Source organism: Setaria italica, chromosome IX (genome assembly GCF_000263155.2).
Source record: "Setaria italica strain Yugu1 chromosome IX, Setaria_italica_v2.0, whole genome shotgun sequence".
NCBI lineage: Eukaryota > Viridiplantae > Streptophyta > Magnoliopsida > Poales > Poaceae > Setaria > Setaria italica.
In genome coordinates, this window is record NC_028458.1 from 672,902 (window position 1) to 690,505 (window position 17,604).

At 45.0% G+C, this 17,604-nt stretch overlaps 3 protein-coding genes across 3 annotated transcripts; all 3 read right to left on the reverse strand.

Annotated features, from left to right (window-relative positions):
* Window positions 1-5: 5 nt before the first annotated feature.
* Window positions 6-2,215, reverse strand: LOC101757048 (CRIB domain-containing protein RIC4; the record flags this gene model as incomplete). Its single annotated transcript, XM_012848878.2, has 4 exons — window positions 1,946-2,215; window positions 1,658-1,819; window positions 320-1,578; window positions 6-232 (listed from the first exon to the last, which is right to left on the reverse strand). Coding segments are annotated over exons 3-4 (399 nt in total), but the record flags the coding sequence as incomplete, so codon positions are not given.
* Window positions 2,216-4,751: 2,536 nt separating this feature from the next.
* LOC101756596 (myb-like protein X) lies at window positions 4,752-10,786 on the reverse strand. Its single transcript, XM_004981001.3, has 3 exons — window positions 10,213-10,786; window positions 5,983-7,417; window positions 4,752-5,871 (listed from the first exon to the last, which is right to left on the reverse strand). Exons 1-3 carry the CDS (start codon window positions 10,303-10,305, stop codon window positions 5,393-5,395), a joined length of 2,007 nt encoding a protein of 668 aa, XP_004981058.1. The 5' UTR covers window positions 10,306-10,786; the 3' UTR covers window positions 4,752-5,392.
* A 2,882-nt stretch (window positions 10,787-13,668) lies between these two features.
* LOC101757011 (cyclin-dependent kinase F-3) lies at window positions 13,669-17,602 on the reverse strand (the record flags this gene model as incomplete). Its single annotated transcript, XM_004981002.3, has 14 exons — window positions 13,669-14,077; window positions 14,176-14,260; window positions 14,517-14,562; window positions 14,650-14,684; window positions 14,888-14,992; window positions 15,090-15,150; window positions 15,230-15,298; window positions 15,420-15,488; window positions 15,557-15,662; window positions 16,237-16,303; window positions 16,672-16,724; window positions 16,816-16,918; window positions 17,004-17,142; window positions 17,540-17,602. Coding segments are annotated over 14 exons (1,113 nt in total), but the record flags the coding sequence as incomplete, so codon positions are not given.
* Window positions 17,603-17,604: the final 2 nt, after the last annotated feature.

Here is a 17,604-nt window from a genome sequence, read left to right on the forward strand (position 1 = left end):
TCCCAGCCGATGTGCCCCACGTGCTGCACGTCCGTCGGGTACCCGATCACCATCTCCCGCTCCTCGTCCTCCTCTTCGCTGTCGTCGCCGTCGCCGGCGAACATCAGAGACAGGCTCTTGATCCCCTTCATGAGCCTCGACACCCCGGCCGCCACGAGCCCCGGCGACGCCGGCGTGCCTGCCGCCGCAGCCGCCTTCTCCTTCACACCCTCTCCGGCACCTTCTTCTGGACCTGCTGATGCATAAAAGCGAAGAATTGAAACAGTAAGCTCTAGCTGAACTTGATCATGTTGCTCGTGATCATCAATCAAGAACTTACTCTGAGCCGTGGTCGTGGCGGTGGCCGCCGAGGAGGAGGAAGAGGGGTCGCTCTGCGGCTTCTTCTCGGAGGGGTCGGCGACGGAGACGGCGGACTGCGACATGCAGCCCATGGAGAAGGGGAAGACGGCGAAGCGGTCGCCGCCGCCGGAGCTGCCTCGGCGGTCCTTCATAGCCTTTGTATTGTAGGGGAGAGCCGGAAAGGAGAAGGGAAGGGAAGGGAAGGGAAGGCAGGCCGGCGTCTCTGCTTGTTGTGTTTTATGGATGGCTGCCGCTGCTGCAGGTTGCAGAACGCTGCAGATGGTTGGGCCTGCCGTCGTGTCCGGGCTTGTGTTTTTGGCTTTGCTGCCAAGGATGCATGATTGACAGTTTATATAGCCAGAGGGGCCAAAACCAGTATTAAAAATCGGCGCTTTTCAAAAAACATTAAAAATTGGGGAAAGGCAACGTTTGGTGGGAGAGACTACAGGCTAGAGAGAGAAAGGCACACAAAGTGGTAGCTGCTAATGCCACTGTAGAGAGAGACTGGCATGATATCATCAATCTCGATCCAGATGATCCCTGTACTTGGCAGATGGCACCAGGAATTGATCTGATTGTTGCTGCTGCCTGGATATGATGCTGCCAACATGGCATTTGATGATCTGCAAATTTGATTATTGCCTCTCCCTGTGTTGGACACTGCTACTATTCTGCATTAATTTCTCTTTGAAAAAATAAACTATGTATGTACAGTATTTAAAGGCATTGGCAAGGTCCAGATAAAGCAAGAGGTGGATTTGCTTAATCGAGCAATGAATCCGTGGCGGGTTTGACCGACCGACAGAGGAAAGAGATGAGGAAGAGAGATGGTTGGGTTAGGTCGGGCGCCATCATGGCATTTGCCGCTCCTTTCCCTCCTTTGTGGTTTCTGCATCCGTCTTGTTGCTTCACCTCCTGGTGTTTCCTAGCTCTGGAAACATACTCTATGTGGTTTTGGATGGACAGACAGGTGGGGGTATACATGCTTGTTAAGTGCGTTCTTAATTCGATCCATGTGTCATGCTAACACATGTACTTCTGTGTTGAGATAAGATAACCCCCTTCACTTGAGGATAGTTCCTAGCTAGTGAGGTCTTGCAGAGCAGGTGCTGAAAAACAGCATTATTAAAGTCACGAGTTATCTGCTCTAGAGTCAATTCCATGATCTCTCCAGCTTCAACTCCATGCACTTTTTGGAGATTTAGCTGAGGTTCATGGGTCTCTTCTCCAACCACCTGTCTGCAAATAAAGCGAGTGAGAAAGGGATCGCTCGCAGCTACTTATATGGATTAAGTAACCAAATCTAATCCGGCAGCACCTGTCGATCAAGGTAACGAAGAAAAGAAATATGAAAAATGCCCACGCGCATGGAGCACTTTTGCTTTCGATCTTGAGTTTCATATTCTTGCAGAGATTCTCGGGGTGATGTTCATATGTCTGTGTTCCTCCAACCACCTGCTGCCCGCCTCCAATTTGCTCTCTGAAAAACAAACAAGGCGGACCTTTTATATATTTGAGAAAGGGATTGCTCTCATGTACTTAAACCAAAACCGATCTCACGAACACATCAAGCTAGGGAACTGAAAAGAAAGAGTGCCTTACAGACCAAGCCAAGGCACAGCCACTTGGAGTCTGTATCAGGGTCAGGGCAGGCCAAATTAAAAGCTAGCTCTCACACTCCATAGAGAGTCGGAGTCCCATATGGCCACTTGGCTTCACTTCACTTGGCTTGCTTGCTTGCAAGCTGCAGCTTCACTTGGCTTCACTTCACTGGCTTGCTTGCTTGCATCAGCTGCCACTGCAACGGAATGCAAGAGAGAATTGGAGAGGTGAGGTGCAGGTGCAGGGCTGGGTGCGGCGACCAACCGCTTCCAATTCCAGGAGGGGGAAGGGTCAAGGGGGATGGGCTTGGATTTCTGGAGTGGGGTGCAAGCGATTCTGCCTGCGTCCCTGTGTGGCCTGGCCTGCAGGAAAGGAAGGAAAGGATGAGTGTTTGGGTGGAGGTGGGTGCGGCGACCACGTCGACGACAGCGATCCATGACGATGCCGACTGTCATTATACTAGTACATTACAGACGACTTACTTACTAGTAGTGATACAGAATTATAGTATATGTTGCTGGTGATCAACGATCGATCATGCATCTTTCCGTCTCTTTTTTCCTTCTAAAAAGAGCTTCTTTTACTAAACCCTGATGGTTAGTGCGTACTGACACTGACAGATGCATAGACACCAACATTTGGACTGAATGAATGTCGGATCAAGTCATTCATCAATCCCTTCCGTTGGGTACATACCATGCACCAAGATCAGCACAGGAGATGGATGAGCAGCAGCTGCAGAGGGAGTTTACGTGTACCTGCTAGTGTGCATACAGCAACGGATCAGATGGAATCACGAGCAGACGGGGTGCTATCCTGAGCTACGAGACGAGGAAGCCAACACGAGCAGGCAGGCTGTGGAATCACGAGCCTTGGATTACATGGGAGCTCTTGCCACCTCATCCTGTGCTGTGATCCGCCCGTCCTCTGCGCGCTGCAGCTGCAGCCGACCATCGCTCCATTCCAAATTTCCCCGACGGCCATCCTTGTTGGGAACTAAAAGTAGGATCAAGTTGGGAACTTGTTGCTAACCAGCATTGATGCTGCCTCCTGAAACTGACGAATTGTTTCAGCTGCCAACTTTTTGTTGACTATTGCTTGATACAGCACAAACTTGCGTCCAGTTTTCACTTGCATCGACTAATTCGTAGTGACTATTCTAAAGTAGGGCCTTTTGTGCAAAGTACACTCTTTTGCGTTCAGAAGAGTTCATTAAATGTTGCAGTGAATTAAGTCGGAGTAGTGACTTGCCTCTTTGTTTCTTCATGATAAACCTGGCTTTTAATAGTGTGAACGAGGGTGTTGTCTGGATTGGAGCATGCGTGCATTTCGACAACATGGCACCCATTGAAATAGCTCCTTTTGATTGCCTAACAGCTCCTTCAGAGTCCATATACAAGTGAGATAGAAATAAAAAAGAACATATTTACACTCAACACACGAGAAACCACCCATTTGATTGCTAGAAGGGCATTCAGCTAGCATCTGGGTCCAGGACATCGTGTCCTGGAGATGGACTCCATCCGGCAACTACACGGCTCGATCGGCATACAGGGCCTTCTTCCATGGAGCTATCAAGTTTGCTGCACACAAGTTCATTTGGAGAGCGTGGGCGCCTCTGAAAGTGAAGTTCTTTATGTGGTTAGCAGTTAAGGACCGCCTATGGACTGCTCAACGGAGACAGCGTCGGGGACTGCAAGATCATACTGCCTGTGCTTTGTGTGAGCAAGAACCTAAGACTTCGAATCACATCTTCGCGCAATGCTCGTTCACAATGCAGGTCTGGCAAGCAATTGCTTCAGTCCTGAACTTACAGAATCAGCCTCCCTCGCAGGATATCAGCATCACCGATTTCAGGCTTCACATGAGGAGTGCTGTCGATGCTCTAAAGAAGAGAGGAATTGACTCGGCTTTTATGCTGATCTCGTGGAGCATTTGGAAGGAGCGTAACAGCAGGGTCTTTAGCAGGTCGCCGGCAAAGCTCTATGGGCAGCTGGCCTGTGAGATCAGTGAGCACGCGCTCTTGTGGTGCGGCGCTGGAGCTAAGTACCTGGCACTACTTGGGTGGCCGGGGCAGCACGCCTGCTAGGCGCTAAGAACTGTTTTTTCTTCAGTTTTCCTTCATGCTCTTTGATCTCCTGGTGATTGTATTCCGTGTGCGTGCGACCGGTTGGCCCGCGATGTACTCTAACGTTTTCGATCATTTTATCTTATTAATACAAAGCTGCGTATCCTCGAAAAAACTGGCAGGACATCCACATCTGTGGAGAAACCCTCTCCCATCCAATCCAACACGTATGGCAAAGCTTCAAGTTCGGCTCACGCATCGCTAATGCCAACATATTGGCAGCGGAGAAGTCGTGCACCAAGCCGACGGGAACCACGCCCTGCGTCCAACATTCCAACAGATGGAGACGATTCCCAAGGAACTGTGTCTTGAAATTTTAGAGCCAGTGGGTGTTGTAACCTCTGGCTTGCAAGACTACAGATGTAAGGAGCTTTGCAAATTCTTGCCCTTCGAAATAAACTCCAAGGGGGTACACTAGATGTACGGAGCATGCGGACTGCGGAGGCCCTTTTGTTCCGACAGACAGGGAAGGGAACACGGCATCGTGCATCACGGACAAAATACAAGCTCAAGGCCAAGGGAGGACAAACTGGCGAACGATGCTTCCACAGGTTGAACTCAATGCTTAACATCTGAACAGCTGTGACCACACCGGATTGAATGCTGGAGAGTCAGCTCCGTAAGACCAACCAACCATGCAAGCAAGGAACCCAGACATGGAACAGAGCAACACCAGATGCCAAAAGGTCAAATGATACGCTAATTCAAAATTCACTTGTGATATTGACGAGTCTATAACATCAAATGCCGACCAACAAGTAAAGTTACAACCTCAGGTAAGACACCTCAGCATCTATGGTCTCTATGCAAACTAGAGTTATATACACAAGGCAGGTCAAGGTGAAGTGCCAACTTTTTTTTTTCCCAATAAATAAAGCAGAAGCACATCTTTCTCAGGTAGCAGCAGCTCAAATCCATCCAACTACTATAAATGAAGAATCTAAGTCTTCCCTCTCCTCAGCCCCCTCTCTAATGTACATTTTGGTATTTAAAATGCTTTTACACCTTACAGATCAAAATTGTGCAGCGATAACAGCTAACCACTTCGTTACAGAATGCAGTCTCTTGGCAACCAACAGTCTGTTTCTCAATGCAGCAATCAACTGGGCTACTCCCCCTGCCAACGTCTGCCTCACACAAGTGCTGCACGCCATGCACCAAACTAGGAAGGGTGCATGCAGTTATGACAACAGCTACCTGTGAATGTATGAAATATCACAAGCATGCCGAGCTACTCAAGTCATAGCAAGAGCACTAGCAGAAACAAGCAGAGTTGGCATTGTTCTTTGATGTTTCAGCTTCAGACGATCACCACTCAGCAACCTAAAACGGGATGACATACGGTAAAGCAATGACATCAGCAGGGTCAATTTTCAGAGCCTGAGCCCACACTTGGGGAGCTCCATCAGCCTCAAGCTCCGAATCGCTCTTCCTTAATTGGGTGCTGCTACCTTGGTCGAACAGCCAGTCCTCACCTTCATGCTCAGACCATTCCGTCATTTGAGGTGCTTCAGGAATGCTGTATATCTGGCTAAGATACTTGCAGTCAGGGTGAGGTGACTTCCTAGAAGGCATGCCATTTTCATATGCAGCCACTGGATCGACTGGCGGTTGCTGCTGAGCCTGTTGGTTGCCATTGAACTTCTCTTCCTTCTTGTGGAGCCTTTCAGCCTTTTCAGTATTTACGGCTTCTGGCTTCACAGAAGAGAGTGGCGCGGCTACATGAGATGCGTTACCATTCTCCACACGGTTGTTGGGGAGGGCTGGTCTCGGCAACTTTGTAGGCCGCATATCATGAATGTCTGTACATCATCAGAAGTCTTATAATATAAAGCACCATAAAGAAGGATAATGGTGTTCAACAAGACTACATAATGCTCGAAAGTACAAAAAAAGATAAGCTAGGAACTCACTTTGTAAGTAACCATTCGTCTCATGACTCTTTCGCTTCTTCTCATCAGGCACAACAGATTTAGATTTTCCATCATCAACCGGTGGGGCTAAAGGAGGGGCTGAGGGCTTCAACTGAAGACTATCTATCGGATAATTTATACTGTTATCTTTTAGCTTGTCATGCTCTTTGTGATTATGTTCTGCTTTCTCCTTCTTTGCCTCTTTCTCCTTTTTCTTCTCTTTGTGTTTATCTTTCTCTTTCCTTTTCTTTTTCTCATGCCGATCACTTTTCTTGTCCTCTTTCTTGGCAACATCAGGTGCCCCATCTCTGACCTTCTCCATCCTTTCAGCTCTTCCATCTGCAGCCTTGACCGCAGCTGGAGGTTTTGACATAACCACTTTCTGATCAGTTGAAATATTAGGCTGTGGCAACCTTCCACCATGTTCCTTTTCCTTCCACATAGCAGGAGAAAGGGCTCCAGCATCGTGTTTATTAGCAGAGGCAGAAAGGTTTTCAGATGACCGCACCATTCCATTTGGTCTCCGAATTGTAATGCTTGGGCTTGGGATAGTTGACCTGGGTATTCCTCTATCCATCCCCACTGCTGCGCTGGATGTCGATGGACTGTCCAGTCTCTGCATGGATACTGCTGTGTTCTCCATTGGCCTACCAACCTTGCCATTTCCTTTCTGCATAGTATTAGCATGATTTGGAAGCAATGGCGAGGTGGTGCCAACTTCTTTCTTTGCAAGATCTTTGTTTGTAGTCTCAGTTCTCTTCTGAACCAATATGCTAATGTTACTGATTCGCTGTCCAATCCCCTCTTTTCTTGGTGTGGCTTCAGTATTGGAGGGAGGCCTCCCAACTCTGCCTCTTTCCTCCATCGTAGGTGCTGGTGCAAAGCCAGCAGCAGGTCTCTGAGCTGAAGTAGTGAAGTTTTCAGAATGCCGCATCGATGTCCCATTCTTTTGTTGATTGATGTTGATGTTCTGTTGTCCCAACCCCTCAATTTTCCTTGAAGCATTACTAGAATGAATATGCATTTTATTAACTGCAGGTCTTTCATTCTCAATTGCAGGTGATGCACTGAAGCCTCCGCGACTTCTATCATTTGAAACAGCATGATTTTCAATAGGTCGACTCGCCGCCCCTTTCTCATCCGGTATCTTTCTGACCAAATCCTCCCTGGATTTAAGATCCTTAATTTCTTCAGATTTCCTGCTGCTCTCTCCAACCTTCTGATCATGGAGAACCTCATCATGTCTTTCAATTCCTTCTACCGACTCCCTGCTTTTATCTTTGCTCTTATCTTTTTTCTTGTCTCTGTGTTTTTCTTTTCGATCTTTCTTATCTTTGTGCTTATCCTTACTCCTGTCTTTATCCTTCTTTTCTTTACCTTCTTTTTTATCTTTGTCCTTCTTGTCCTTCTTATGCTTCTTCTCTTTGTGTTTCTCCTGAAATGAGAATGTAGCTTCCAAGTCAAGTAGATGCCAAGCACACAACAGCTAGCAAATGGATAAAAATGAAAGGCCAGGAGCATAGCAACAGTGAAATACAGTCCAAAATTTAAATAGCCATTAACTAAAATATCCAAATCGGTAAACGGTGATCTTTTCGGATAAACAAGAAAATTAAAACTCCATGCCACACGGATATATGACTATTGATGGTCACTGCATAAGGCATACTGAATGACAAGTAGTAACTTTTTTAACTGACTCATACATTTTTGCTTCTCGAGTTCACTAAATTGGTAGTGTATTTTACTTTTGTATTCATGCTGAAAAAATTGCTGAAATATAGGAAATATGATCACTGAACTACACTGGTACACTATTATTTTTAGCTTTTGTACGCGCATGAAACATAATACTTTTAAACCCACTTCTCAAAAATTGCAAATAGATAGCTGGCTTCCTTACTACCGACACAGTAAGTTAACCTCTATTTGCTTAAAATATGAACCCAATAATCAAGCTGGCAATGAAACCACATCTTTTTTGTGAAGGTGCGTCAATATTTATAGATTGATAAACACATAATGAAGGTCTGATCAACATGCAATCTGTTTACAAAAAAGTGTGATCAGACAAAAAATCTGAAGCATCATAATTTTACACATCTAAAATTTCTGAGAGAAAAGGCAAGTTTTTATACACCAGATGATGTAGATGTTTGTAACTCTAGAATCGATTATAACTTGTAGAAACACAGGCTAAACCCTACAGGAACGGCTAATATTAGCAAGCAAAATGAACATGATTGAAAGAACATCTTATAATGACCCAGGGACCTAAAGGCAGACTTCTCCATCTTAACGAGTGCTGCTGGCCTACAATGTTTGCATTCCATTGCATTGTTGTGTAATGGTATTTCTGGGTTTTATAATTGATTACACCGATATCTGGACTGCTATCTAGTAGGGAGTAATTTTACACTCTCAACCTTGTTAAAACTTAGTCCATTTTTAATGCAATTGATAGAACAACACATAAATAAATCACGTCAAGTTCAAAAAACACATAGCAAGAACAAAACCAGATGGTAAAGCTTCTGTCTGGTACGGATACATAACTTAGTAGCTAAGAACAATAACATAACTACATAAGGCCCTACACTAATGAATCCAGTAAACTGTAGCCACTGAGCAGCATACATTTACAATTGTAGTATGGCACCAGCAACTTCATGATAAGCTTCGTGGTGCCCTGGCAGTGCTATGCAAGTCCAAAAGGATATACTGATTAACTATCTAAAGGATAGGACAATACAATACAGCACAAAAAGACTAACGATCTAACTGTTCATGTGGCCTTCAACTATATTTGAAAAGGTATCAACACAAGGTGGTTTACTGTATATTGATGGGTCAAATATATTTTCCTGTGGTCAGTGGCTACCAGCAATAATGTCTAACAATAACATTTATCCACATCCTAGTCTACCAATGCATGGACAATTTTTCAACCATATGAGTGGTCTAACGTCACTGGTTTTCAAAAGTGTATTTCATTGGCATAATAATTGTGCTAAAATCTACTTCCCCCTTCAAATTTGTTCAACCTTGCAAGGTCAAGCCTAAATCAAAAGCCAGTACTTTTTTATATTGATTCGCCTGGACAAAACGTCCATCTTTGTCTCGCATGCATCCCTAGTTGGTTAAGCAGGGGAGTTATTTAGGAAAGTTTTGAAAATTGATTTATCAAAACTAACGCTTTCCAGATCCCTCCAAATCGCTGAAGCAGCTGAAAAAGATCCCCCCAAAGAATGCCTTGCGCATCTTGTAACGCCTAACACTGCAAGTTTCCCACACAGGGACACTAAGCAACTTGCCATATCTTTGGGTACTCTTTCGGAAAAGAATGAATATTGAAACAACAAAACTAACGGTTTCCTAGTTTCTGCCAATCACTGAACCAACCAAGAAGGATATGCCAGATAACGCCTTGCGCGTCCTGTAATGCCTACCCTGCTAAAGTTTCCCACACAGAGATCTTAACCAACTTGCCCTAGCTCTGGACGCTCTTTCGGGAAAGAATGAATATTGAAACGGCAAAACTAACGTTTTCTTAGTTTCCCCCCAATCACTGAACCAGTCAAAAAGTGATATCCAAATTCCAAAATGACGCCTTGCGCAACCTGTGACGCCTAACACTGCTAAAGTTTCCGACACAGAGACCCTAATGCCCTAGCTTAAAAGAACGAATTTTGAAACAGAAAAACTAATGCTTTCTTAGTTCCCCTAATCACTGAACCGATCGAAAAGTGATATCCAAAATGACGTCTTGCGCATCCTGTAACGCATAACACTGCTAAAGTTCCTCACACGGAGACCGTAACCAACTTTCCCTGACTCTAGACGCTCGCTAGAAAACAAGGAACATTGATTCAGCAAACTCCTAATTTCCTCCAATCACTGAACCAACCGAAAAGGATTCCCATATAACGACGCCTTGTGGATCCTGTAACGCTTGTGAAGTCAGCTAAGGGAACTCAGGCACTGCTGGAATTTCTCACACCAGGACCCTAACCAACCTGCCCTAACTCTCTATCCGGCGGATAATAAAATGTGAGGTAAGTCAGAGACCAAAATTCTGTGCCCACCAATCCTAATGCAGCAAAGTTCCACTAGGAGCTAGTCAGTAGTAGGAGGCGGCGACCGCAACAGGGCGATCGATCAGTGAATGAGCAAGCCAATCTAGGGACGGGGGGGACGGCGAGCGGGAGGGGAGTGCGGGGGGTGTTCCACCTTGTCGAGCTGCTGAAGGTTGGAGACTAGCTGGGCGTCGGGGCGCGCGGTCTTCTCATATCCTGGTGGCGGAAACGGGAAGCAGCGAGACATGGCACGGCCGCCTCGGGCCCCGGATCACCCACCGCCACCCCCTCCTGGACGGCCGCTACTCTCCGGCCTCAAACACAGGCTGTCCCGCCGCCGCCGCCGCTGGTGGTGCCGCTGCCGCTGCTGGTGTCGCCGCCGCCTCACTCCTGCCGCCGCCACCACAGGCATGCCCTCCGGCCTCTCATCCCCGCCGCCGGCGCCGGAATCGCGGGGATCTGGGCCCTGAATTCGCCTCCGCGCTGGGGGGATCCGAGGATCCAATCCAATCCGGCCCCCCGCGAGCGGGAATCGGATCGGGGCGGGCGCAAGCGTTTATCCCGTCGCGATCTCCCCCCCTTTTTTTAGTTTTCGTTTGCTCCGCGGCCGCTGTCTCGCGCGTCGCGTCGGAGTCGGAGTAGGGTTGAGGAGGGAGGAAGAGGAGGATTGGGGCACTCCACCGGGAGAGGAGGAGGAGGAGGAGGAGGAGAGGGGAACGGGGGAGGAAACCGGAGAGAGGACACCGGGGTGGGGCATATATAGCCGGGGGAGGAGGAGGCCCGGCCCCACCCCCAGCTGCTGGTCTGCGTTTCTCTGCTTGCTTGGGCTTGGCTGCCCAACCCAAACATATGGTCCTGTTATTTCCGGTTTTATTTTATTTTCGTTCCTCCAGTTATGTGTCGCCCCATCATCGTTAGCTTCATGGTTGCTGCTCTCTCTTTTTTTTTTTGATGATGCAAAGCATCCTCCTCCTATTTTCCCATGTTCTCATCTCCTAAAGATTTTTCTAAAAACCGCTATGTGTCTTCATGGATTGTAAAAATTGCTTCGAGTTGTAGGATAATATAGGTATGATGTAGCGATAAAAATAGTTTACTTCGGGACAAAACGTATAAGAAGGGGGTGATGAGTAAAAAAGGTGAACAATATAATTAATTGAGAATAACTAACAACGGATAAAAGCCTTTCAAAATTGCATTGCTAATGTAAGTTACTAATTGCGCATGTGACATTTCTTTTATTGGTTACTAAACGTGGTAATATTATTATGTAATAATTTTGCAGTGCAAGGGTAGTATTAACTAGTATGAGGAAATCAATTAAAGTTGCGATTTCGAAGTCAAGGAGCATCTTGGGTTTTATATCCTCTATTTCATCTCCCCATTTAGGAAGTAATAATATCTTGGTTACTAAACTTTCTCCATCTTTTCGCGCACACACACACAAAAAAAATTCCCCATGTAATCCAATGGCTTTTAGTCGAGGAGCCGAAGCTGATCCCTGGCACCAATCGCTCTCGCATATGTTAAGTGCCATGGCAATTATAGATTTTTTTTTACCCCCCCCCCCCCCCTCTCTCTCTCTCTCTCTACCTCGTTTAGATGTCATGTTTCCATTCCTGCGTGAACGAACGAGCATATGCCAGTACGTAGCAAGTGTGTGACGGGACACGCTCTTGGTGTTGAGCTTGTACTTTTGGGGGGCAATCAAGGTACGGTACGCGAAGCAGAGCTTTCAGGCCGCATTGAACACATGCCTATTGGCTCGGCCGGGGGAAATTACCCAAATTAAGGGAGCATCGGCCTACCATGGATCCAAGTCGTAACAAACAAGGATCACTGTGATCATTCACTCGGATATTTCGCCGTGCGACTCGTAAAGAGTAGTGGTGGTGGTTAGAGTAATCAAAATTCGCCCAACGTCTCTTTTTTTTTTCAAACGAACCAGCAGAAGAGGTGCCTGCTATATTGAAAAGAAGGAAGAGGCTGGAAAGCCTGAGGAGGTTACTTAAATCCGAGTGGAGGTTACTTGAATCCGAGTCTCAACCCATGCCTCCTGGCTCGTTGAGGCAGCATTCTGGTACCATGTCCGGACCACATTCATGATAGTATTTAGCAGCCAGAAACGTCCATTCTTTTATTCTTTTTTTTCATTTTACAAAATGTTTTTTCTTGAAAAAGTCCTTTTGCAAAACGTGAAGAGCTAAACAACCAAAGTAGCAAAGGTTCTTTGGTAGTAAAAAGAAAAGGGAGCGTGATAAAATCTAAACCCATCGCTGCGTTGTTTCGGCAAAGATTTTTGTCCCTTGGCGGTGGCGGGCACGGCAGGAAATGAGATTGCCGAGCATGTGCTCCTTCCACCTCTTATTCTCATTGATACGCATTTATTCATTCACGTTCACTCTTCACTGAAGTCAGTCAGTGTGGTCTTCAGTCTTCACTCTACTAGAGTTTACTGCTGCTGATTGCTGCAGTACACTTGAAATGAATCGCCTGTTCCCTCCGTTCCAAAAAGAATGCAGTTCTTGCTTCTCGAGGAGTCAAAACAGTTTCAAGTTTAATCAAATTTATAAAAAGTACTAACATTCGTGTCTCAAATAGATTTAATATGAAAATATAATATATAATTAATCTATTAATATTTATTTTGTACTATAAATATTAATCTTATTTTGTATATTAACCCTATTTTGTATAAATTTGATCAAATTTAAAATTAGTTAACCTCCTTATAGAGTTGCATTTTTGGGAACGTAGCCGGCCGAGCAGGCTTTATGTCCCGACAGGCAGCTTCCGGTGTGGACCTTTTGATCAGTCACAGAGACTCGAGACGGCACGGGCAGAGGCAGAGGCAGAGGCAGCGGCAGGCCAGCTCAGAAACACGACGGCGCAAGCGCACAGCCTTTTTTTCCCCCTCCGCGTGTCAGCTCGCCTCGTGCATCCACCCCAGCCTGAGCTGCTCAGCATCTGCCAGCGAGGCTTCCCGGCCATGTGAGGCGCTCGCCCTCTGCTTGCTTTGCTGCCTTTCCTGCCTTCCCCGGCTGCCGGCTGCAACAGTCGACTAGAGGCTACTGTACGGCCGTCGCTCGGGCAATCGCAAGCCCGTGCAGTGCATAGTTGCCTCTGCCTCGCCGTGCGATACAGTATAGGCTGCCTGTCTTGGCACGTACAGGTACAGACCACAGAGGCAGCGGCCTTGCCGCAGATGCAGAGGCAAGGCAAAGGACTCGCCAAGTCGCCAGGACCCAGGAATAGGATGAACCAACAGGGTTCCGCACGTGCAAGACGTACAAGACGATGCGCTCGGGCTTTACTCCATCGGGTTACATCCATTCGTCCGTCCGTGTCAGGGCTCCCGCCGGGGGATCAAAGCTCCGGTGCGTCAGGCAGGCGCCCACGCCCTGCCTCACAAGCACGTCCTTTTGCATGTCCGGCGGGAGAGAGAAGGTGGTGACAACAATATCAAACTATTCAATTCCAAACTGTCAGGTCATATCATAAACTTAACTCTCCAACGTGACGTTCGTTTACTGCACCAGCGCACCGGCCAAATATCTCGAGATTCACTACAATAACAGCATCACAACTACCAGCATGGATACTCTTCTGATGCTCACTCAGGAACTCAACACCCATCTGTATCATCACTAGAACATGGTCACATACAAAACTGTTTTTGTTTTGGGAGATGATCTTGTTGTTATTTACATAAATATGGATGGAGTAACAAAAGGAAGAAAAGAAAGGGGGAGAAGGGGGGGAAAAAGGAAAAGCAAGAGCTACAAATAATATATACATTTCCTCTACTGCCGCCACTTATTTTCGAGTCTAGTGTATACAGCAAGAAGCTGCAAGTATCAAGAACGCAAGAATCGTATGAATGCTCAGTCTGTTAATCGCGCCTCCGTCAGAAGAAATTGACCTGCCGGATAGGCGCTAGCGAATGGTGGTGGTTCTCCATCAGGCTCGGCTGCAAGGACAGCCCGAATGGGGTACCAGAAAAGCCTGGCAATGAGGCCCTGCAACACACAAACGACCGTTAATTCACTGTGTATGCCTACTAAGAATTTGATCCGCGTGCAAAGGACGAATGCCAAGTGTGTCTGTCCATCTTTACCTGTCGACCATGTATGCCTGTTGCCAGGATGGCATGGCTGGAACATCACCAATGGGACGATCTGATGGCACCAGTGGCCAAAAGCCTGCTTCAGAGAAAAGAGCCACGTTTGTCAACTTAACTGAAAATGACATCTAAATACTGGTGCTATTAACTGAAAATGGCATCTAAATATTGGTGCTGAGTAGGTCTCAATGCAGCACGTGACAAATATCAAGTCATAATTATCCAGCTATCGCATTTGCTAGCCCTTGTCAGGGTAAACAAATGTGATAACACACTTGACACTTGGCTCGCTGTGATAGGGAAAAGCAACAAACAATCCTAGAAAACAGACATACCAGGCTTCACTGGGGTATTCTCAAATCCCGAGTATAGTAGAATTTCCTGCATGTTCAAAATAGCGAATATCAGGATGACACCCATTCATTGCATTCTAAAATCGTTTACAAACACACTCTAATAGCATCTCACCTCTTCTGTACGTTGCGGAACATGGTTAGCAAGGTCTGCACAAAAAAAAGGAGCAATGTAAAACAGCATGCCAAAGCTGGCAAGATGGTAAGCTAGAAACGATGACAGAAGGGTTGCAAACCCATCTCTAAACCATCGACAACAATTAAGTAAAAAATAAACAGTCTATGGCCAACAAATATAAAACAATAGATTGAAATTGTGGATGAAGTTTTACAGGGACAAAATGTTCACACACCTGTTCCGGGAAAACTTGGCTTTAGACTGAGAGTTAAATCAAGGAAACAGTCATCAGGTTCTGTACTGAAATCCCACAGGTTCAGTTCCAACCTTGGATGTGCTTCTGTTAAAGTTTAAAAGGATCTCAGTCTGAATATAGTTGTCTTGCAAAAAAATTGACATGTCGTGAACTACTTATTGTAAAAAAAAAAAAGACTCACTAGGTTCATTTGCTTTTGTATGGGAAGCATCATGAACAGGTCTTGGTACCCAGTTGCACACCTATAAAACTCACAGGAGTCAGGCACACTCCAAATGGAAAGGAAGGCACCAATGACAACTCAACGTAGTAAGTCAGTACATTAAAGAAGGGATGTTGTAATGCTTGCTCAGCAGTTGGTCGCCTTTGTGGATCCCATGAACAAAGTCGCTGTCACAACGAAGGAAAAGGGTACCATGTTAACATTGAGAATTGTTATTGGACACATAATCTAAAGCAACAAAACTTTGTTTCATAACCAAACAACATAGAAGCAAAGTTGTCAATGTACCTGGATCAAGTCAATTGCTTCCAAAGAAGCATTAGGAATAAGCTCCCACAAGTTTCTTGGAGGAATCTGTCAGAAAGAAAACAATCAGTGCCTCGAACATTTCATCCAATGAACCCAGATGGTAACTCAATTTCACTGAAAAAACTTAAAGGTACTTGACGAGGCAGGTTCAATCCCTCTGCCCAGACAGTACAATCTGGGGTCCCGAGCACAGTGCATATTTTGTAAAGCTGGTCTGTCTCGCTGTGATAAAATAAAACGAAAAAAAGCAATGTAAAGTAACATAATATCAACGAAAAATAATTGCAAACAAGGCTAAATGTTCTTTTTAACAAAGGCTCAACTGGGCTCATGAAAATATTTAGGTGCAAGTGCAAGTTTTATTAACTTGAGCTCCAATAAGTGTCAACAGCATGATCAAAAGGCTGCTTGCATAAATGGAAAATGCGAACCAGAGTAGGAGCCAAAGAACAAACAATGAGGAAAACATAATAAAACAGCTACAGATGTGAGAGGCCTTTAAACTGGTAGTCAAAGTTTAACTGAAAGTGAGTGAAATTCTCTAGCTAGCAGCGGGCTATACATATTCATTAAGACAAACACAAAATTACTTGTGCATTCAAAGTTCATTCCGCAGAACCAAAAAGGTGATTATTGAAAATAAAACATGATAGTACACAAAAGTTCACATCAGCAGAACTAAACAAGTGGCATATATGCATTAATGTACAGTTAGAATAAATACATGACGCCTAATACAGATAACTACTGAAGCAATACAGTGATCATGCATAAAAGATCAGCACTACAGTATTACCTTTCACCAGGGAAAAGTGGGGACAATGTAAACAGCTCAGCCAAAATTGCACCAACAGCCCACATGTCTGTGAAAGTGCACAGCTATTAATGGTAGTAAAATTCACTAGTACATGGTCAAGGGGGGGAAGGTAAACAACAACTAAACAAAAAGGCCATGCATTTTAAGAAAAAGAGCCTCATATTGTTTACTCTTGTTGAGGTGGAATTATGCCATGTTTGGATAAAACCAAATAAATATGAGACGTTAGGAGGCGTGGGAAAACAAGATTTCCAAAGTAAGATAAATCTTTTTCTAGCAATCTTTTGCAGCATAAGAAGAATATTTTGCATGTTATGCATCGAAGGATTTGGAGATATTGGAAATAGAGCAAGCTATACAGAATCAAGAAGATGAAAAGTTATAGAACACAGGACAAGGGCAAAAGCAAATTACCAATAGCAGGTGTGTAAGCTGACGATTGCAGCAGAACCTCCGGAGCTCGATACCTAAAGAGGTTAAGATAATCTTGGAGTGTTAGTCGCATGTTCGAAACATATAAATAAAAAGGACACATTCAAATTTCGTACACAAACTCACCATCTGGTGGAAACATAATCAGTGTAAGGAGGATTGGAAGATACTTCTCTTGCCAAACCAAAGTCAGCAATTTTGACAATACCATTTGTCACCAACAAATTCTCTAAGAACATAGAAAAAAAATCCAATTAGTTCTAATAAGAACAGAGACAGCATGAGTCCAATGTAATATCGACAAGCCACGTTACCAGGTTTCAAATCACGGTGGAAATATCCATTATTATGCATATATGCAAGACCTTGCAGTATTTGGACCATAAAATTCCGTATATCCCCTTCAGAGAAAGCAACTTGCCTTTCTCTTATGACATCATACAAATTACACTCCTGAAAAGAAAATCAGCTGACACTTCAGAACCGGACAAAATACAGGAAAACAATTAGATGCAGGTAAGAAGATCAGCTAAGAAAAAATCGAATGCTTCAGCTGACAGAAACAGCTTGCACCCCTCACTGAATAAGCTATAATATATATCGCAAATATAAGGAAAAAGCAGTGGCTCACTCATTTAATTAAGATGAATTATCAATGAATTGACATTATGGTCAATACCAGCCAATGTGCATGGAGACATGAAGAAACATCAGTGAATGGACATTGTGGTTAATCTAAGCCAATGTGCATGGACACTAAATTCACAATTATGGAAGTTCATGCCACTATACATGGTAAATTCTTTGTTAAATACGGTAAGAATTATGCCAGAAGTAGCAAAGGACCAACCATGTGTTCAAAGATGAAGAACAGCTCATGATTTTCCATCGTCACCTCCTTCAGCTTCACAATGT